Consider the following 23,238-nt stretch of genomic DNA (forward strand, 5'->3'; position numbering starts at 1 on the left):
ATAAGAGCTTTTTTTTATTAAGATTTTTAAGTGGACCAATTTTAAAGTCATTACTGAACTTGCTGCAATATGGCTTCTGTTTTTATGTTTCGGTTTTGTGGCCGTGAGGCATATGGGATCTTAGTTAGCTTCCTGAGTGGGGATCAAACCTGCACCCCCTGCATTGGAAGGAGAAGTCCTAACCACTGGACTGCCAGGGACGTTCCTAAATAAGCCCTTTCTTAATCCCATGTCCCCTCTCAGCTACTGCCTATTTCTCTGCTTCTCTTTTAGCAAAACTAGAAAAACTGTCCAGACTAGCCTGCTGAAACTCCTGTTCTTCAATTTCCTCTTAAATTCACTGCAATTAGGCTATTGGTGCATCTCTCCGCATCATTTTGCTAAGCTCCAATGGTTGATTCCCAGTCATTTACTTATGCCATCCATGAGCAACATTTGAAGAAGGCAACTCCTCCTTGAAACACCTTCTTGTGGCCTTCAGGACACATACACGCTCTGATTTTTCTCCTGTCTCACAGGCCTCAGTATCCTGTTCTCGGAATTGTCTCATCTCCCTAACTCTCCAGGGCACAGTCCTTAGACCTCTTTTCTTGATGCACTCTCTGCACCAATGATCATTGTGGGTGGTTTCATGGCTTTAAACACCATTTAAAAGCTGGTGACTACCCAAATTATTTCTGCAGTCCAGGCTGGTCCTCAGAACTCTAGACTCATTACACCAACTCTCTACTTGATATATTCATTTGGATGTCTACTAGATATTGCAAATGTAACATGTCCACATTGGAATGACTCATCTTCTCCTGAAGCTTGCTTTTATGCTAGACTTCCCAACTTAGTTGGGAATTCTATTTTTCAGTTCCTCCAGCAAAATACCACTGAGGTATGCCTGATTCCCCTTTGCCCTCAATTACATCCAATCCACTGGCAAAACTTGTTGGTCCTACCATTAGAATATGCCACACATCCAACCACTTCACTCCATCTTTTTTCTGTTGCCAGCTTGGTCTGATCCACCAGTCTGTTCACAGATCTCTCTGTTGCTTCTCTCCATGACCCCACTCTTTGTTCTTCATTCTTTTCTCAATACAACAGCTAAATTTATCCTTTTAAAATCTGAGTCAGAGACATACACATACATATTTGCAGTATATCACCTTCAAGGATTAAGCACAAAGAACTGATACAGTAATCCAATTTAACTAAGTTTGCAAGTGACAGTGACCTGGTCACTAAGTGAGCTTTTGTGACCACTCTTCTGATTCTTTTCTTCAGGAAGAATATTTCGGAAAGTATTTGGTGTCCCTGGGAAATAAGTGAAAGTGTGAAATAAGATAGTGTTATTTTAGCCTAATTTTTTTTTAATTCCTCAAGTACTCAGGAAAGCTTTTGAAGAAAACAGAAGTCAAAAGAAAGAGAAATAAGTGAAAGGAAGAGAGGAAAGGAGGGAGGATGAGAGGCTAGAGAGAGAGGGAATATTACCAATGGTTACATTTAGCTAATACATGGCATGCATTTTATTAGTTAACTCTTTTAAATCACTGCGATTTAGTCACACTGCCATACAACAGAGGAGAACATCTCAAAGAAATAATAAAAAAAGTATCACCACACTAAAAGATTTATTTCCGGATCTGTTGACTTAGCCACTGCAGGACCATCTCCAGTCTAAAGTATAACCTCTTTCCTAGGAATATAAAAACCTCTTGTGATGTGTTCCTGGTTTTGGTTTCCACTTGCAATGTTCTAGCACATAACAACATACTAGACTAACTTTACACCTCTCTCTAAAACAACACTTCTTAAATTACTAAAGATTAAACTCAAATAAAAGGAGTAACATTTCAAAGCAAGCAGAAGACATGCAAAACAACTGAAGCATTGATCTCTTCAAAAGTGGGAAGAGGAGAGCTTTTTTGAAAATATGACAAATAGAACTGAATAGCTTGTATGACAGTAGAAAACAATAGAATGGGAAAGACTAGAGATCTCTTCAAGAAAATTAGAGATATCAAGGGAACGTTTCATGCAAAGATGGGCAAAATTAAGGACAGAATTGGTATGGACCTAACAGAAGCAGAAGATATTAAGAAGAGGTGGCAAGAACACACAGAAGAACTATACAAAAAAGATCTTCATGACCCAGATAACCACGATGGTGTGATCACTCACCTACAGCCAGACATGCTGCAGTGAGAAGTCAAGTGGGCCTTAGGAAGCATCACTAGGAACAAAGCTAGTGGAGGTGATGGGATTCCAGCTGAGCTATTTCAAATTCTAAAAGATGATGCTGTTAAAGTGCTGCACTCAATATGCCAGCAAATTTGGAAAACTCAACAATGGCCACAGGACTGGAAAAGATCAGTTCTCATTCCAGTCCCAAAGAAAGGCAAAGCCAAAGAATGTTCCAACTACCACACAATTGTGCTCATCTCACACGCTAGCAAAGTAATGCTCAAAATTCTCCAAGCTATGCTTCGATAGTAAGTGAACAGGGAAATTCTAGATGTTCAGGCTGGATTTAGAAAAGACAGAGGAATCAGAGATCAAATTGTCAACATCCACTGGATCATAGAAAAAGCAAGAGAATTCCAGAAAAACATCTACTTCTACTTCATTGACTACACTAAAGCCTTTGACTGTGTGGATCACAACAAACTGTGAAAAACTCTTAAAGAGATGGGAATACCAGACCACTTTACCTGCCTCCTGAGAAATTTGTATGCAGGTCAACAGTTAGAACTGGACATGGAACAATGGACTGGTTCCAAATTGGGAAAGGAGCACGTCAAGGCTGTATACTGTCACCCTGTTGATTTAATTTATATGCAGAGTACATCATGTGAAATGCTGGACTGGATGAAGCACAAGCTGGAATCAAGATTGCTGGGAGAAATATTAATAACCTCAGATATGCAGATGACAACATCCTAATGGCAGAAAGCAAAAAGGAACTAAAGAGCATCTTGATGAAAGTCAAAGAGGAGAGTGAAAAAGTTGGCTTAAAGCTCAACATTCAGAAAACTAAGATCATGGCATCCAGTCCCATCACTTCATGGGAAATAGTTGGGGAGACAGTGGAAACAGTATCAGACTTTATTTTTGGGGGCTCCAAAATCACTGCAGATGGTGATTGCAGCCATGAAATTAAAAGACGCTTACTCTTTGGAAGGAAAGTTATGACCAACCTAGATAGCATATTAAAAAGCAGAGACATTGCCAACTTTTTTTTTGTTGGCATTTACTTTGCCAACAAAGGCCTATATAGTCAAAGCTATGAATTTTCCAGTAGTCATGTACAGATGTGAGAATCAGACCATAAAGAAAGCTGAGTGCCAAAGAATTGATGCTTTTGAACTGTGGTGTTGGAGAGGACTCTTGAGAGTCCCTTGGACGGCAAGGAAAACAAACCAGTCAATCCTAAAGAAAATCAACCCTGGATATTCATTGGAAGGACTGACCCTGAAGCTGAAGCTCCAATACTTTGGCCATCTGATGTGAAGAACACTCATTAGAAAAGACCCTAATTCTGGGGAAGATTGAAGGCAGGAGGAGAAGGGAATGACAGAAGATAAGATGGTTGGATGGCATCACCAACTCAATGGGACATGAGATTGTGCAAGCTCCGGGAGTTGCTGGACAGCGAAGGATAGTTGATGGACAGTGAAGCCTGGGGTGTCCTGCCTCTTTGTTCGACAAAAAGTCGGACATGACTGAGCAACTTGAACTGAACTGAACTGAGCTCATGTGACACAAGGCTCTAGCAGCTGGTTTGAATCAATGGACCTGTTGACTTTTTCTCCTTGTCCATGGCTATCTGGTAACATTTTTATGGGTGAGTATTCAAATTACAGCTCCTTCAATTTTATCTTATCAGAAGTCTTATCAGATTTCTCAGAGACCTTATGCAGAGAACACAGGTAGCACAAAATCTATATTTTGAAAGAAACCAGGCTACTGATAAAGAAACATGTCTGTTTGCTTCTAAAAGACTGTTGAGAAGCCCCAACATTCATTCAGAATAAATGTTCTCCAAAAAAGTACTCACAAAGATAAAAAGTTATCAAGAGGATATTTGTTTTACAAAAAGGATTATCTTTATTTAATGACAAACTATTTTTTGAGCTACCTTTAAAAGGAACATTATATAAGTAAATGTAGAATGTTACTAGTTTAAGGAAACAAGTACAAGTGTTTATTTGGGGAGAGATGTTTATGTTTTACATACCAATGTCACCCTTTTACTTATGAAAAACAGACTTAAAAATGATGAGTCACAATTATCAGGAGAGTTCTCTATCTTTAAAGAATTCTAGGCCCTTGGCTAAGAGGAGACTCTGCCTTGGGCCCGCCGGTGTAATAAACTGCACTCCACTATCTGCATTGTCCTTCTGAGTGAGTTTGTTTCCCGGAAAGCGTGGCTATAACATTTGGTGCATGGGCCGGGAAACTCCTCACTTTGAGGAGACAGGTCTCATTTGAGGCCACCCCGAGGCTTTGTGGCTTGAATCTCCTAGAGGGGGGAAGGCGCCTCGCCCCTCTGGAAGGATTCTGCTTCTCAACGCCCGGACCTTTCACGTCAGCAGGTAGTGGACGGCAGCAGGGGAACTGAGCGCTCAGGTGGGGAGGAACCCACCCGGCAGGGTGGAAGAGGGGGCCTGATCACCTCCCTGGGAGGGACAAGAAGGAGCGGGGACCCACAGGAGCCTGGAATAGGCAGGCGGCGATTGCTTGGTACACAGGTCGACGAGCGTGCTAGGGTTTAGGAAGGAAATTTGTGAAGGTCATTTAGGAGGTGTTTCCACGCCGTCTCGGGGAAAATTATTACCAAGCGATCGCCAGGGGATTTTTAGGATAGGAAACTGGTCCTTGTATGCTCGTATTCTGCCCTTCCCCAGGAGGTGTCCTGTCTGCTGTGAAATTCTTGACCCCCTCGGAATTGTTAGGCTAGAAGGAGGGGGATACAGAAGTGAGTATGAATTGGCTTTTCCGGAGATGGCCTGGGACATGGGATATTTAACCCATCTGTGTTTCTGATCAAGCCCACCAAGGCAGAATGGACTTTAAGGGAGAAACAGTCTTGGACCATGTGATGTTCTGGTTCAGCTATGCTGACTGGCAGGTGAAGACACGCCGATCCCCCTTCTCCCTCTGGGGTCTGGCAGGTAAGGCTCTTCTCGCCCCAATTAGGAAGGAGGCAGAATGGCAATTTAAGTGTCACTGAGTGGAAATATCAGAAGTACATAGGGTACTGAGAACTTCGTAGACAGAACGAAAAGGAAAAGTAGAAGAAGGTCCGAGAAGGTAAGCAAGATGGGGGAAAGTGAATCTAAGGCAACTGTATTGGAGTGCATGATTAAAAATTTAAAGAAGGGATTAGGAGGAGACTATGGGGTGAAGATGAAGCCTAACTGCCTCCACATACTCTGTGAGGTCGAATGGACTCCTATGGGAGCAGGATGGCCACCAGAGAACACCGTGAACTTAAAGTCACAGGAGAGCCAGGACACCTGGATCAATGTCCATCTATTGACTCATGGCTAGGGTTAGCTCGAGACCCTCCTACTTGGACAAGTTTCTGTATCCAGAAGGGAAAGGGAAAAATATTAATGGCACAAAAATTGACTGATGATAAAAAAGGAAATTCTACAGGATTTGGACGGGGATGACCTGACCCCTCCCGCATACTGGATAATGACACGCCTGCCTCCCAGTGCTTCACCAGGACTGGAGGCCGCCTTAATCCAGGGCCAGGTGAAGTTTCTGCAACAGCCAGCTTTCCCGGAGTTCGTAGAGCCGCCATTTGGGCAGGCTCCGATCCCGGTGACAGAAGCCTCTGGCCAACACTTCCAGAATCCGGCTCCAACCGAACCGCCCAAGCTATACCCGCCTCTCCCGGTGAGTACTGACAAGAGGGGGAGGGAGATGTTGGAATTAAGCAGAGACTGCGCTCTGCCAGAGAGCCAGAGGGAATAAAAGAGAACAGACAAGAGACTTACAGTGCTAGCTGCTGCTCTGGGAAAGTCTGTCTTGGGCCCTCCAGAAAACCTCATCTGCCCCAAGGACAGGACAGTCCTTCAGCCGGTCCCAAGGGAGGCCCTGGGCTCGTTACAGCCAAACCAGTGTGCCTGGCGTGGCGCCGAGCTTTTGGCCACTGGAAGAATGAATGCCCTAAGGCATGGAAGGAAGAGGAAGCTCCTGCAGTTGTGGGGCTTGCTGACCTGGAAATTAACTAGGGCTGCTAGGGCTCAGAGATATCAGGTCCCTGAGAGCCCATGGTAACCGTAAAAGTGGGGGACCAAAACATTGACTTCATGGTGGATACAGGAGCAGAACTGTCGGTAGTAACAAAACCTGTGGCACCTCTGTCCACAAAGACTACCGCTGTAACTGGGGTATCGGGAGAAGAGATGACTAAATCGTTTTGCCAGCCCAGAAAATGTCAGATTGGGGGGGGGGGGGTGGCGGGCACCAAGTGATTCATGAATTCCTCTACATTCCTGAGTGCCTAGTACCCCTGTTGGGAAGAGACTTGCTCTCCAAACTAGGAGCACAAGTGACTTTCTCCCCTGAGGAGAGGCCCACCTTCTGGACGGACTCTATGACTTATTTGCCCTCTCTCTCAATACCAACCCAAGATGAGTGGAGGTTGCATGAGCCTCTGAAGGCAGAACCGGGTGGGCCAGAAGAGCATGAGGGAGCTAACTCAATTATTCCCTGAGGTCTGGGTGGAAGACAACCCCCCCCTCCCCCCAGGCTGGCTAAACATCAATCCCCAGTGATAATGGAACTCAAACCAGGCACCATCCCGGTTAGAGGGCGCCAGTACCCGCTATGGATGGAGGCCTGAGCCGGCATATTGCCCTATATCAATAGATTGAAACAAGCAGGCATTCTAGTAGAGTGCCAGTCGGCTTGGAATACGCCAATCCTGCCAGTCAAAAGGGAAGGAGGACAGGACTATAGGCCTGTACAAGATCTCAGGCTAGTCAACCAGGCTACTGTGACTTTACATCCCACTGTTCCAAACCCCTATACCTTACTTAGCCTCCTCCCACCGAGGACTAAAGTTTACACTTGCCTAGATCTCAAGGATGCCTTCTGCATATGCCTCGCCCCAGCGTCACAGCCCATCTTTGCCTTTGAATGGGAAGATCCAGTGGGGAGCACCAAACAACAGCTCATCTGGACTCCCCCACAAGGGTTTAAAAACTTCCCAGCCATCTTTGGGGAAGCCTTGGCTTCTGATCTGGACTCATTCCATCCGGAAGAGTATGGATGTCAGCTCCTACAATAGGGGGATGACCTGCTGCTGGCTGCCTGAGACCAAGGAAAAATGCTGGAAAGGGACAAATGCACTGCTCCAGCTGTTGATGGAAGCAGGTTACCGGGTGTCGAAGAAGAAGGCACAGATCTACAAAGAGGAGGCCCAGAGTTCTGAGATGGTGGAATGAACCAACCGGACACTTAAAGAGACTCTCCAAGTGGATCAGAGAGACTGACTGCTCCTGAGTGGACTTGCTCCCAATGGCTCTGCTCAGACTCAGGATGACCCCACAGTCCCAAGGCTATTCTCTACACGAAATTGTGTATGGGAGGCCTTCTCCCATAAGAAAACAGGTGTCAACAAATTTGCCTCAGGTAAGGGGGGATAGGATTTCACAGCAGATGGAACTGGGTAAGGTAATAAATCAGGTAACTAAGTTTGTACAAGAAAGGGTGCCGTTCCCCCTTGGGGAACAGATTCATGAGTTTACACTTGGTGACCAAGTATGGGTCAAAGATTGGAAACATGATTTGCTAGCCCTTTGGTGAAAGGGCCCTTATGTTATTCTAACTACCCCTACTGCAGTTAAAGTTGCAGGTATTGTCCCTTGATCCATCACACCAGAGCAAAGAAGGCATACCACGCTGACCCGGAGGACACCGAGTGGACCACCCAGAAGGACCCCACCGACCCACGGGAAACCAAGATCATTCTGAGGAGGAAGAAGAAAACTAGGTCCCAGACGAGCCCTCTACAGGATGGAGCTGGGTAAACGACTCCTGCTGCTCGGCCTCACCAATGCAATTCTGAACTTGGGTATGTGGGGCTATGCCCCTGTTAGCAATAGACAGACTCCCCTGGTGGGTATCGTCACTCCATTATGGGGACTTTAACAACAGAAAGGAACTTTCCTTTCTCTCACCAACCATAACCTTTCTTTGCCCTCTGGTGTTAGAAGAAGCCATCAATGGGCCAGGGACATAGGGTTACATTTAACATGAACACCAGCCTTACGGAGATAACAAAGGCTTATACCTCATATATGAGAATTAAAGAGGAACAGGGCTCCCTTACAAAAGGGGGACAGGCCTCCCGGTGCCTTGAGCAATACTACCAGGTCTGGGATGAATATTTCTGGATGACTCCTGAGAAAGGACAGTTGATTGCCCCTGCTACTATTTGCTGGGAACAAAAAGAACAGAAAGTTGGATTTGGAGACCATCCCCTAGACCCAAAAGAATTGTTATTTGTCCCCTGAACAAAGTAAACAAATCTTGGAAGTTACCTATCACCCCAATCAGTCTGCTCAGTGGCCCGGTTCCGACTGGAAATATAATCCTGGAATCCGCTGGGTAGCCCCCAATGGGACCCAGTGGCTCTGTGGGCTTAACTTATGGCCATGGTTACCAGTTGGCTGGGTGGGGCGTTGCACATTAGGATTTGCTTTCGCCCATGGCAGAATTAAGCCTAGCCTACACCAGCCTCCAGTAAACCTGCCTTATCTGCATGCAAGATGGACACGATCTGTGTTCCAATGGTATGACTATCTTGCTGCCTTGTTTATACTCTCTGTAGGGACAACGGATATCATGGTTAAGGTAGAGGCCTTAACTAATTTCATTAAACAGGCCCTCTTACACAGTACTAAAGCCATTCAAGCTTTGAACGAAGAACAGATTCAGATGAGGAAGGCAGTAATTCAAAATAGGATGGCATTAGACATACTCACAGCAGCCCAAGGAGGGACTTTGGCGAATGGTGTGTACATCCCTGACCTGTCTGAAGATGTATCTGCTGCCTTGGAGGATATGCAAAATCAAGTGAAAGCCATGTCTAATGAACTGTTGTTATAGTAATCTTGATCATACTGCTTTGTGGACCCTGCTTCCTACAATGCCTTGTGAATTTTGTAACCCAGAGGTTGATAGCATTCTCTCATGTGGGTGGCAGGAGGGCTAAGGTACAATATATCTCAATAAATGATGCTCGTTATGGAAACTAAGAGCATCAAGAGGGGGGAATGAAGAAGGAATTCATAGGGCCTGGACTCCATCTCAGGCCTGTCTGTGCTGATCGTGCGTGGCCACCTCTCCAGTGGACTCTGAACTCTGTGCTTAGCGCCTGTGGGAATGACAATGGAAGGATAAGACCCCCCTCTGGGCAGGGGAATCTTGAAGAACAGACACTAATCACCCCTGCCTCCGGACACTATCTATCAGAATGTAAGCACAGGCTTATCAGTTATTAACTATTTGGAATGTAACTGTGGGCTTATTGATTATTGACTGTTTGAACACATAACACGTGAATGATGGGGTTATTGTAGTTGTATTTACCCTTCCTTTGTTTATGTAAGTCTCAAGGGAATTGGGGTAGTGGGTTTGGACACATGGGGTATAAAAGATTTTCACAAATGCTGGTCGGGGTCCTTGGCTAAGAGGAGACTCTGCCTTGGGCCCGCCGGTGTAATAAACTGCACTCCAGTATCAAAAAAAAAAAAAAAAGAATTCTAACCACGCCTCTTTCCCATTAGGTTATTCTTAGTTTCTTAGAGTAGGACAAAGAACAAATTGTCCCAGCCCACAGACTGTTCCAAAATTGGGCCTGGATGCCTATGAACCCTGATCCCAGGCCTGGAAAAAAAGTGCCACCATGTCAAAGATTACTGCACTGACGGATCAGGGAAGGGGGATATTATAAACTGGTGGTAAGAAGGAAGAAACTCTCTGAGAGCAATGTTTTCCTTAGGGAAATCAACAAAGACATTTATAGAACTTTCTCATCTCAAAACTATGTCTTTATTGTCTGAAAAAAAAGAAAAGCAACCTTTTAAAAAATACAGGGAAATGTAGCCATTTTAAAATTTAGTAGCCAATTATACACATACTCTCAACCACACACGCGCGCAGGCATAGTTATTTTTGCTGCACAGAAAAAGTTTATCATTTTTCCAAAACTTCATTTTTCCATTAGTTTCTTTGGTAAGGTCAAGATATAGATAAGAAGGTAATTTAAACTTTACTATACTTCAGTTGAGAAAGTAATGTATAAAAGTAGGTTTGTGCTTATTGTATTTAGCCAGAATTTCCAAAACAATTAAACAGTAATAGTTTCAGGGTCTTCTTTTAAAAAAACTTTTAATTTATCAAGAAGGACCACAACTGAATAGATGGGGCTATGATTTACTGAGATAAGAACCTGAATCTCAAGTATCTGATCCAGCTATAAAGTTAATAGTTCCAAGACATGTATCTGGATGCCAGAGATGAGATTTCACATGAAGATGAATTTTCACTCCAACAGTATAAATAATATTGAAAGTAAAGAAAATAGAGTGATCATCTACAGTAAAAGTATATTTATATGAGCAAAGAACAGAATTCAGAACTAATGATATTAAGCTAGTGTGATTTTGTGTGTGTGTGTATACATACCATATATATGATAGGGACAGAGTAAAGGGACAAAAGAAAGTGAAAAGTGTTAGTCGCTCAGTCATGTCCAATTCTTCATGACTCCACGGACTGTGGCCCATCTGGTTCCTAAGTCCAAGGAATGCTCCAGGTAAGAATACTGATGTGGGTAGCCGTTTCCTTCTCTAGGGTATCTTCCCTACCCAGTTGTCGAACCTGGCTTTCCCACATTGCAGGCTTTACCATCTGAGCCACCAAGGAAGCCAAGTAGGTGAGTAAATAGTTAATCCCACTACAGGATTGTAAGTAAAAAATATGGGAGACCCCTGTAAGTTAATGATTACTCAGGAAAGTAGGTTTGCTTAACTGCAAAACCAAGGAGGCATGCTTAACAACAAAACCATGCAAGAGAAGCATGAGACGTGTCCCAAAACAATAAAACAATGGTGGCATGAGACCCACATCCTGCCCAGTGAGCTCAGGAAGTCAGTGATCCCTAGGACATGCTCTCTGCACACATAAACAATACTCTGTGGACCTAGTTTCACCAGGCAGGGACAAGAAAACTCCCTTGCCCGACCTTGAGGAGGAGCTGATGATGGAAGCATGACGTCCACTCAACAAAGACAAAGAAGTTCTTCTTCCCCTCCTGATGTTTCCTTTGATTAGAAAACTGTAGCCCAGTAAGTTCTTGGGGCAAGGCATCTCTCGCCCACCAGTTCATAAGCCTCATAAGTGTTTTATTCTCATAAATCACTTTTTATCTGTCTCTTTGCTTCTCGCTGAATTATTTTCTGCACTGAGACATCAAGGACTATGGTACTAGAGCTCTTCGGAGCCCCTGAACCAACACCCAACAGTTTCATATGTGTGTGTGTGTGTGTGTGTGTGTGTGTATATATATATATATATATATATATATATATATATGTAGGCTTTCCTGGTGGCTCAGATGGTAAAGAATCTGCCTGCAATGTGGGAGACTGGGTTTGATCCCTGGGTCAGGAAGATCCCCTGGAGAAGGAACTGGCAACCCAATCCAGTATTATTGCCTAGGAAATCCCATGGACAGAGGAACCCGGTGGGCTAGAGTCCATGGGTTTGCAAAGAGTCAGATATTAAAGTAGAGAGAAAATAATTATATTGTTGAAGGTCTCATGGCCAGCAAGTGATGTTTCACTATACAGACTCAAGTCTGTCTGGCTTCAGAGTCTGCATTCAGCCACCACAATATATTGGAATATGTGTAGAAATGCACACATTAGAGAGTAAAGAGGACTTCCTGTTTCTTAGAATTACTTGGAGGATGAGAAATGAGATATAAGGGACTTTGCAATCAATGAAGCACCATGCAAGTATAAAGGACTATTACTTATATTTAATAATATTTATTACCAGCAGAGGGGCTTCCCTAGAGGCTCAGTGGTAAGGAATCCCTGAAATGTAGGAGCTTCAGGAGACACACGTTCAATCCCTGGGTCAGGAAGATTCCCTGGAGGAGGGCATGGCAGCTCACTCCAACATTCTTGCCTGGAGAATCCCATGGACAGAGGAGTCTGGTGGGCTACAGTCCATAGCGTCGCAGAGTTGGACATGACTGAAGGGACTTAGCATATACCAGCAGAAACAACATTCAAAATTTTTTACCTAGTAGTGCTTTTAATTCACAGGAGAAACTGTGTATTTTTGCCTCCCTGGGAAACTTACGGTCCACAGGAACTTGTTTTTGTCGCTGGCTGTCTCGCACAATACTGCCACCACTGTCGCTGGAGCTGCTGTTCTGACGGGTTATGTTTGCCGGGATCTTCGACACCGGAATAGGTGCTGGAGTGGAAGGTGGGAGGGGGACAGTGACAGGAGCCGGTGTTGGAGGAGGTGATGGGGCAGAAGGAATGTCGGTTGCTCTTGGGCCATACTCCATCCTTTGTTTCTACAAAGAAACAAATAATTCATTCAGAATTGTGAAGATATAAACCTAGGCTAGGAAAGTAAATTATACTTTGACTGGATGTTGTTGGCTCTTTATTTGTAAACTTACTTGCAGATCCATAGCAAATTTGTGGGTGCATTAATGTACACACATGCACACATATAATCCTCCAATCCTACATGATGCAACAATTATTAAAAATTACTTTTAAATATTCTACACATTTCTTCAGAATCAAAATGTAAATTCAGCAGTCAAAAGTATATACCAATAGCAAACAGGAGTACTAATGACAGTAATAAATGACAAGAAAACTAAATTTGAACCAGGAATCATACAACAGCAGGGTAGGCAAAAGATGTCTGATATCAACCACATAAGGCATTAGTTACTCCTTATTTTAAATGCATGTTTTATTCAAAAGTGTTTAATTTTGTTGTTTCCAAGTAATTTGCTAAAAAGAGGGATAATATTTCAATAGATAAAAGGGCTATGCTTTAAAATAAACAAATTTAAAATACTGTTAATTTTTTCAAACCATAACCTTTTTGGCCATCATCTTAAAGCTAATTGGTTAAATTTCTTGTTAAGTGGTGAGGGTCATGAGATAATCTTTAATTAAATGTTTATGACTACGTCTCAAAAGCATATTATTAGAAAAAAAGGTCATGTGGGGATTTGTATTTTAAAAGGTGGATGTGACAGAATATATAGCTTTCAGTAATTTTTAAATGATTTAGGCTATTATAAAATAATATTTATATACATATATATATTCCCTATTAAACTAAAAACAATAGTTAAAGCTTTAAACAAAATAACAGATAACTGTATTAGAATAAGTTCCAAATTCACAAAAGGCAATTTTTTGGATCAGATCAAAGCTACAGAGCAATGACTTATAATTTAGGTAGAGTTTAGATACAGTACTGGCACAATTTTAATTATCCTGAAATTCAGGATTAGCCAATAAAATGCAAAAAGCAAGCCTTTTGGTAATCTGGTTCTTTGGCTAGAAGAAAGTTTTTTTAATTTCTAAATTGGCCCAAATATAAGGCAGTACTGATTTTAAAAGAGGCCTTCCCAATTTCCACAGAGATCAAAAATATCAAAACACACACCACACACATTCATCACTTTTTCTTACTTAAGAAACAACACACCATCCTCAGAGGCACCTTCACAGCAAATGAGTTAACACCTGTGGAAACCAGATGGGGACGCAGCGCGGGTTCACTACTGTCTCTTTAAAAGCTTCCATTCACCCACCCGTGGGTAGGGGAGGCAGGAGGGTTACGAACCAAGGATGGGAGAAGTACTGAAAGAAGAGTTTATCCTGCTGCTGTTTCTTGGAGGGAGATGGGAGGGCGGAGGAGTTAAATTCACAGAGCAAGCCATGGAGTTAAATGGGAGAGAAACAGACTTTGCTGACCCCTCCACATCCAAGGCCTGGAAACATTTCTAACATTTGATAATTGAATACATTATTATGATGATGATGATCTAAAAAACAACGTTCCTATATTTGGGCCAATAAAATACTTCGAGCAATCAAAATACAGCAAACATCAAAGACATGTAACACTTAGCACACACCAATGTCATCTGATTAATGTATATACAGTGTTCCCTTGACAAGAATGTCCTCGGCACATGACTTCATCAAGTTAGTGAATTCTCACGTTAGGATTTCAAAAGTGTCAGCATTTAAATGATTGCTTTTAACGCTTAAACAAACCAAAAAATGCTATCAGCTTCTGCATTCCATGGTATGATGCATATTTTTCTGCTTTCAAAAAAACAAGAACAGCTCGTGTTTTGCTAGCCATCAAATAATACTGTGAACAACTGAATACCTGTGTTACTGTCACAATCAAGCCTGCACACAGGCTCGCCAAATCTTCTGTGCCTCATTTCAATCATCTGTCATTGCTACATAACACAACTTTATCAGTATAATCTATCACAGGCTTAAACAAACAAACAAAAAAAAATATATATATATATATGTATGTATGTGTGTATATATATGTGTATATATAATATACAGAGAAACCAAAGGAAAATGATCATGAACTAGGTTGTAAATTTTACTTACTTGCATATTTTCCCCTTTTCATGGTTCTCCTACCTGCCTCATGCTTTTATCCCTCATGGAATAAAAAAGGGATGGGGTGGGAAGCACTTTCCTTAAATCATTACAACCTGTTCTGACAAGGTGGTTTTACATAGAAATGGCTAAGTCATCCTCCATGGGAAGGAAAGAGAATCAGGCCTGACTCATGAAATCCCTTTTCTCTCTCTGGGCCCCCATCCTCTCTACTGTTGTCTACTTACCACCCAGTCACTGCTCTTCTCCTCCTTCCCCTGCTTCTCGGTTACTTCTGGTTGGAAGTAGAGAGCTGATGGCCCATCAACTTAATGGAAAGTCTTAGAGAGTAGAACTCTACCCCGAACTTTCTTCTCCTGAACCAAGGGTGCTGAGTCTCCAAACCCAAAAAGGAATTTTGGCCAACTATTCCCATTTAGCCTGGGACCCTCCCAGGGTTAGCACTCAAAGTCCCACATCCCTTCAAATCCCTCAGTACTGAGCAGACAGGGATGATGGGTCATCTCCGTGTGGCCCTACTTCTCTACCATCATCGGTACTTCCTAACTCTTGCTTTTTATCTCCCGCAAATATATTTCAAGTTCCGCTTAAAACAAAATATCTCTTGGGTTTTTTTCTCTTTCTCAGAAAGTCAGAATTGCTAGATTCCATGGAACATGTTGGCTTCCCAGATGGTGGCAGCGGTAAAGAACCTGCCTGCCAATGCAGGAGAGTCAAGAGACTACAGTTTGATTCCTGGGTCGGTAAGATCCCCTGGAGTAGGAAACGGCAACCCACTCCCGTATTCCTGCCTAGAAAATTCCGTGAGGAGACTGGCAGACTACAGTCCATGGGGCCACAAAGAGCTGGACATGTGACCGAGTGACTGAGCACACATGGAACATGCACTTTCTGTTGATAATGAAGTCCAGTGAGTCACTTTTCTGTAGCAACTAAAGCTAAGTAGAAATTCTCAAGGATTAAAGAAAGAGATTTGTCAATAAGTTCTTGATTCATGCAAGATATTGCTTCAGAGGGGAAATTATGCAAGCAAGCCCAACAAAGCCATTAAAATTGAACTGTTCTTAAAAATGGATCTACACATTTTTCCCCTTCTAAATTTAGTCTCTTTGGCATTCTACAGTAAAAACTAGGCACAGCTGGAACATTTGGAGGGTGTTAAGTCCAGAGATTGAATCCAAAAAATTACATCAAAAAAGAAGTGCCTTGAGGGAATAAACGTGGGTTACCTCTGACAGCTCGCCAAGTAATTGCTGTTAGGAAAATGGAGCAAATCACGTCAAATGAGAAAATTTAACATAGGAGATGGAAAATAATATCAATTATACTTCACATCAAATATCAGAGAGTGTGAGATAATTAGCTTTTGACAGTAAAATTACCTGCCCACAAATCAACCAGAGAAAGAGCCTGTAAATATATAATTAATTTCCACCACTATCTAGTCATATAAAACAAATTATATAGACTCACATTATAGTATAAACAGTGTGGAATATTTCAGTGACTATTTGTGTATCCAAGTATTGTGTTTTAAAATACTAAGGTAAGGGTTCATCTTATAGTTCATGAAGAATACAATTACAGTTCATTACATGTAAGACTAATTCTTCTTATAAGTTGCTTTACAAAAGGAAATACATATATATCATGGTGTGTTTTTTAGCAAGTTGAACTTGAAAGCACTTAAACAAAATTTTATAATTTTGTACACATGTATGTTGGGCAGGAATTTATACATACATGGAAAGAGAGAAAGAGAGTAGGTATTATTCAAATTACTGCAAGAAATATTTGGAAAAATTTTCATGCATGAAGCAGAATAAAAGTATCTAAGACTATCCACCATCCCAGTCTAAAGACCATGCCTCTACTTAATAGATGAATAGAGTGTTCTAAGATTAACTTCAAAAAAAATTTTAAGAACTGAATATTATTAGGAAGTTGGTCTGCTGGAATGAATATAAAGACAGCTTTAGTAAACTTTTCCTCTCTGTCCAGCAGTATCTGAATATCAGGATTGAGCCTGAAAAACAGAGCATTCATAAGAGGAGCTGAAATTAGTAGCACACTGGTTTAGTATTCACCTGGAGAAAACATCTCCACTTTTAATTTAGGGCTACTTAAACATGTATAGAATATAAAAGAATTTTATATCTAGACTGGATTCTCAGATCATGAAACTTGGCCCCTTCCATTTCACAACTCAGCAAACTGGAGCACAGAAAAATAATATATGAGTAGCTCATGGTGCTCAGTATCAGAAAGACAAACAATCCAATAAAAAAAAAACGGGCAGAAGACATAAACAGACATGTCTCCAAAGAAGACATCAGCTCAGTTCAGTTCAGTCGCTCAGTCGTGTCCGACTCTTTGCGACCCCATGAACTGCAGCACGCCAGGCCTCCCTGCACATCACCAACTCCCGGAGTTCACCCAAAGAAGACATACAGGCAAATAAATACACGAAAAGACACTCAACATCGCTTATCATTAGAGAAATGCCAATCAAAACTACCATGAGATATCACCTCACACGGATTAGAATGGCCATCGTTTAAAAAATCTATAAACAGTAAATGCTGGAGAGGATGTGGAGAGAGGGGAACCCTCTTGCTTTGTTGGTGGGAATGTAAATTGATACAGCCACTGTGGAGAATAATATGGCGATTCCTTTAAAAACTAGAAATAAAACTATCATATGACCCAACAATACCACTACTCGGCATATACCCTGAGGAGATGCTTTCTTTAAGGTCATACAGCTACTCAGGGGCAGAGCCAGGACTAGAATCCTCATCGACCAGGACCTAGACTGGAGCTGTTTCCATAATACAACATCTCTTACTCTGCAACAGAGCAGACAAGAAAACTTTCTGTTGAACTTACTGGACTATAATGACCAGACATTCAAAATTACATGCATCTTGGTAGGGTAGCATATCTAAAATAATAATAAGCAGAGACTTAACAATTAATAATAAATAAGAGTTCTTCAGTCAAGCCTCTGAGGATACTGGAAATAATAGAAGGGCAGGGGTTGGTTTCAGACTTGGCATTCAACATGAAAACCTATGTCATGGAGATCAGACTTATGGACACGGGGATAGATGAGGAGAGGGTGACGTGTATGGACAGAGTAATGTGGAAACTTACATTACCATATGTAAAATAGAGAGCCAATGGGAATTTGCTGTATGTCTCACAGAATTCAAACAGGGGCTCTGTATCAACCTAGGGGGGTGGGATGGGGAGGGAAATGGGAGGGAGGTTCAAGAAAGAGGGGACATATGTATACCTATGGCTGATTCATGTTGAGGTTTGACAGAAAACAACGAAATTCTGTAAAGCAATTATCCTTCAATTAAAAATAAATTTAAAAAATAGAGCTATAATATACAGCATGATTTTAAAAAACCTATGTCGGCAAAAGGGTGATTCTGGTAGACAAACAGTCCAAGTGTGAGATGTCAGGAAGTCAAGTCAGCAGACCTAGAGGAAACTTGATGTGGCAAGTAGACGCCAGGAGGGAAGGAAGCATCCTGGAGGTCCATGTGTTGCCCAGCGAAAGTAAGCCAGAGGCCTGGAATGCTCGATGACAGTCTTTTAATCAAAAGGTAGGTCATTTATGTTCATTTCTCCATCATCTCTCAGGAACATTTACTTCTTTTCCCCAGTGGTTTCATCCAACTTTTTCTTTAATGTCCTTTATCTTTCATAAATTCTTTATTACCTCCCTTCCCTTTAATTTTAAAGCTTTGCTGAAGCCATGGGGGGAAACACTTTCGCTGGGAACAGCTGTCTTTACAGAGAGCTGTTAAAATTCACTCCAAATGTGAGGATCTTAAGCAGCCTGGACTCGTGGGGACATCAGGTGGCAACTCAACACCTATTTCAGACTGGTGCCAGGTACAAGCCTCCCTGCCAACAGCAGACAATCTCTACCCAAAAGTGTGTGAACCACAGGCAATGGCTGTTCTCATGCCCCTCCTCTAGCAACTGCCACTAGTTATTGATTGCCCCAAAAATTTGTTTGGGCTTTTCAGGAGCATTATATAGAAAACCTGGACAAACATTTGGGCCAGCCCACTATATATACTTATTTACAATATAAGCATATGAGAATAACAGTCCTAACACTGTGCCTTTTAAAAATTCAGTGCCTTGTAGATGCTGCATGGGCTTCCCAGGTGACTCAGGGGTAAAGACTTCGCCTGCCAATGCAGGAGACTCAGATTTGATCCCTGAGTTAGGAAGACACCCTGGAGAAGGGAAAGGCTACCCACTCCAGTATTCTTGCCTGGAGAATTCCATGGACAGAGGAACCTGGTGGGCTACTGTCCATGAGGTTGCAGAGTGAGACATGACTAAGTGATGAACACTTTAAGCTTTCACAGTGAACACTCTATGTCTATGCAAAACAGGGTATCAGTCTTTTGTAAGCACTAATTTCCCATGTCAGTCAAGTATATCAGAGCATGGGTTATGATTCTAGAGTCCCAGGGCCCCATCCTGCTTCATGCAGCTGTGTAATTGTGGGCAAGTTTCTTCTATGTACTTAAATTTCCTGATACATAAAATGTGCCTACTTCACAAGGTTGATGTATAAATTAAATATCCTAGTATTTGTGAGGTCTTTAATGGACATGGCAGATAGCCTGAGCATCTTTCTGTGGTACAGAGATTTAGAATGTCTTCATAAGAAGTTTCTTTAAATTTCTGTAAAATTTTGGTATCATTGGATGGACGAGACAGGGAGAAAAGTTGTCAGTCACTTCTGAGCAGAGACAGGGTCACTGCTCCTGATACACAAAGTAGGGGCAAAGCCAGGGGAGATGGCCTGGAGATTTGATTCTGGGCGGCAGGCTTTTATAGAGGATCTGCTCAGTGCTAGGATTTTTGTCTTTCTCTTCATCAAGTGTGAGATGCTGGCACTCAATAAATATTTGCAGGGTGAAAGAATGAAAGATGAATAAGACACAGAATCCACTTTTGATATGTCTGTAATCCAGTGGAGTTCTATCAGATTAGGGTGTTAGGATTACTGTAACCAGTAATATGGTGGTATCTTTATTTATTGTCATTCTAAAAACAGCTGCATAATTTTTATTTAGATACTTGAAAGTATCTGGTAACACTTGTAGAGACAAAATAACTGGCAAATATTTCTCAGGCTGTTTTTCTTTTCTTTTTTACTCTATCTAGTCACTTTTCTCTGAGTGTGTTACAAGTTCTTTGAGAATAGGAATTCTTTCAGAGTCATATTTATGCCAGATAGCAGATTTTCAAGCTTGCTTATTAAAATTTTACAAGATTCCGGTGGTTTTGCTGGGATCAGACCAAAGTTTTCAGGGGGTGTTAAAAAAAAAATAGATTGCTTTTAATACCTTTTAAAAGTGGTGCTTCCAAGCTAAGCGCACACACACACACAGCTTCTATCCACATTCCTATGTACTTTGCCACATTCAGAGCTATATCCAGAAAATTTCAACAGTCAGATAGTGTTGAAAAATTTAAAAGGAAAACAGCCCAAACAAGCAATCCCTACAAGTTTCTATTTACATAAAGTAGCCAAGCAAACTTCTGAAACCCATGAGCACTTAAAAAATTTCTTGGTTTTGCCAAAGTTGACAAAAAAATATCAGCTGAGGCTCTGTTCAAGGAAGGAGAAATAGATTTTATGTTCTCAGAAAGTACTCTACCTATGATATGTATTAATAGTTTGGGTTCAGGTTTAGACAGAAGCAACCTTTAAACAGAAAGTCAACTTATGGCCCAAGCCAGGAATCTGAACTGAAGAAAAAGACAAGACTGAACAGTAAACAGGGAAGGGTAAGAGAGGTTAAACTCCCCAGGAAATCTCAAGTGGGCAAAAATACTTAGAATTCACGTTTGTGTTTGCAAGTTTCAGGTGTCTTATTTTACGGGAGTTTGCCGTTCCTAGCAACAAATCACACAAATAAAAACACATTTGGCAAAGTGTTTCTAACATTTTAGATATAAAATCTGGGCTTCTGTTCACATACAGCAACTCAGGATATCCTTTGTGAATAGTGCTTCTTGTTGTTTACCATGAGTTAAATATTAAAAACAGTGCTTATAACATGTACACACTGCTATATTCAAAGTGGATAACCAACAAGGGCCTCCTGTATAGCACAGGGAACTCTGTTCAATGTTATGTGGCAGGCTGGATGGGAGAGGAGCTTGGGAGAGAATGGACGCATGTATACGTATGGCTGTCCACCTGAAACTATCCCAACATTGTTAATCAGCTCTACCCCAAGACAAACAAAACAGTTTAAAAAACAAAAACAGCTGCTACAGCTCAAAGGGTATACACTCCATCACTGGTTTAGGCATACACTCTAACACTGTTTAAGGCATTCAGTCAAAACCTCTATAGGAAAGAACACAAAGAATTGATATTTACAAACCAAATAGAAGCCTGATTTTGGTCAGATAATCACATCACAAAATCAGAAAAGTAAGAACTTAGGAAAGAAAAAAGTATTAAGACTCGATTAGAAAATTCACTTCATGGGAAACAGAGTAGACCATACCTTGAATAACTCAAACTCCTTCTTTGGCATCAAGAGCTAATGACAAATGATGAACATAAAATAAGTACATGATACATAAGCATAGCAGGCCAGCCCAAACATAAGCACAGCAAACAGGATTCCCACTGCCATCACTTTAAGTTATCAAGATACATAAATTGTACATCAATTCTTTATTTTAAATGTTTGCTTGATTCTGGAATTCCAGTAAGGTCAAATGTCTCTCCAGATAACTGTGGGATGCGTACTGGGCTTGAATGTTGTGTGAAGCCAGAAGTCCTCACAGAATGATGGTAACAGCACATGACCATAGTTCTAGGCTTGGACAACCTGTGTTTTACTAAGCCTAGGCATGGAATTTTACTATTTCACTGCATATTCTACATAGTTTCAGCTTCCACTCAAATCTGTGACACTATTATGCAGTCAGATGTGACCTTTTGCTCAAGATTCTGAAAATGAAAAGAATTTTCCCGGGGCCATGGGAAGGTAGTCACCGCGGGTTCAAAGGCTAAGTGTGGGACAGTCGGTCCATTCCATCTCTGCTGACAGGTCTGACTCTAGAGATCAGGTCACGGATTTCAAAGCACACGGTGCTGGCCCAAGTCTCACATGATTACCAAATGTGAAGAAAGATAATGGCGCTAAAAATTGGGTGGAGGGTCTGCCATGTGAAGGTAGTTTTTTAAAAGGGATTAGGATGCGATAGTTGGAAAGTTGAAAGCAAACAGACTATAATCAGTCTATTCAGAGGATGAGGGCAAAGTCTGGGGAAAATGAGCTGGTAGACACTCCAACCACTGTCTCAGTGTCATCCTCTATCAGGACCCTTGGACAGGGGGGCTCTGGGTAAGAGTGAAGAGGCAGAAATACTACCGGGTTGGCCAAAAAGTTTGCTCGAGTTTTTCTGTAACATCTTAAGGAAAAACCCGAATGAACCTTTTGGGCAAACCAATATTTCTCCAAATGTCAAAAATATTATATGGTAGAAAAACACAGTATTCAGAGAAACAGTCACTGAGATAAAGACCTTAAGCAATTGTCTGAAGAAGTAAATCAGAAAATATATGTACAATTCTTCCTTATGTCCCTAGCCACTGTCCCAGCTACCTAGGGAAAAGAAAGGTATAAATTATACAATCAATGAAGTCTCAAAATGACTAGTACATAAAAAGTATTTAAGTTCTGTTGAGGGGCAATGAATCTAACAATTTGAAAAAGTTAAATTTTTGCTCAAAAATCGTCATTACCTGTATGGTATGCATGTAAGGTGGATCAGCACGTCCTAATCCAGACTCTGGAGGTCTCACGATATCCAAAATGTTATTTGGCACAAATCCAGAGTCTCCACTTGCATTTCGAACTTTCCACCATTGCTTCCTATCATCAAGGATCTGTCATCATGCAAGAAAATAAAGATGTCATTTCTGTACCAAACTAATCTATGAAGGAAGTTCAATCTTTATTCTTAGACTTCTAATACACTGACTCAACCCCAACATACTGTGGGTTAAGTGATTCTCAGGAATTACACAAAGAATTACAATGACTAATATAGAACAGGTATGGTACCATTCCACCCCCAGGTCCATATTACTTCCCAAGAATGTTTAACTATTTGTGGTATCAGAAGTGTTTAAGATGAGTCACTTGGAAAAGGTCTATTGTTTCCACCATTAGAACAGACAGGAAATATATCAAAAACATTTTTTTTTTACAATAACTATTATGACCTGGCCACATTATATATTTAAAAAGATGACGTCTCAGTTATAACTAAAGAAAGGGATTTTGGTCATGGTGGATTATTCCCAAAACCATTAGCACACTCACTGCTGGGAACATTTGTGCAAGGGTACTAAAATAGGAAGGAGGAAATGTTTTCTCTTATTAAAATAAGATGGTGTCCCACTACTGGGCATATACCCTGAGAAAACCATAATTCAAAAAGATGC

At 41.5% G+C, this 23,238-nt stretch overlaps 1 protein-coding gene across 8 annotated transcripts in view; it reads right to left on the reverse strand.

Moving 5' to 3' along the window:
• EPS8 (EGFR pathway substrate 8, signaling adaptor) overlaps positions 1-23,238 on the reverse strand; it is a 202,081-nt gene that overhangs the window by 6,049 nt on the left and 172,794 nt on the right. For all 8 annotated transcript variants that reach the window (XM_061125076.1, XM_061125073.1, XM_061125074.1 and 5 more), the window contains 2 exons: positions 22,534-22,677; positions 12,388-12,610 (listed from right to left, as the gene is read on the reverse strand). In XM_061125076.1, the coding sequence (XP_060981059.1) occupies positions 12,388-12,610; positions 22,534-22,677 (367 nt within the window). The remainder of the gene's footprint in view (positions 1-12,387; positions 12,611-22,533; positions 22,678-23,238) is intronic.

The sequence above is a fragment of the Dama dama genome, chromosome 22, assembly GCF_033118175.1.
Source record: "Dama dama isolate Ldn47 chromosome 22, ASM3311817v1, whole genome shotgun sequence".
Lineage (NCBI taxonomy): Eukaryota > Metazoa > Chordata > Mammalia > Artiodactyla > Cervidae > Dama > Dama dama.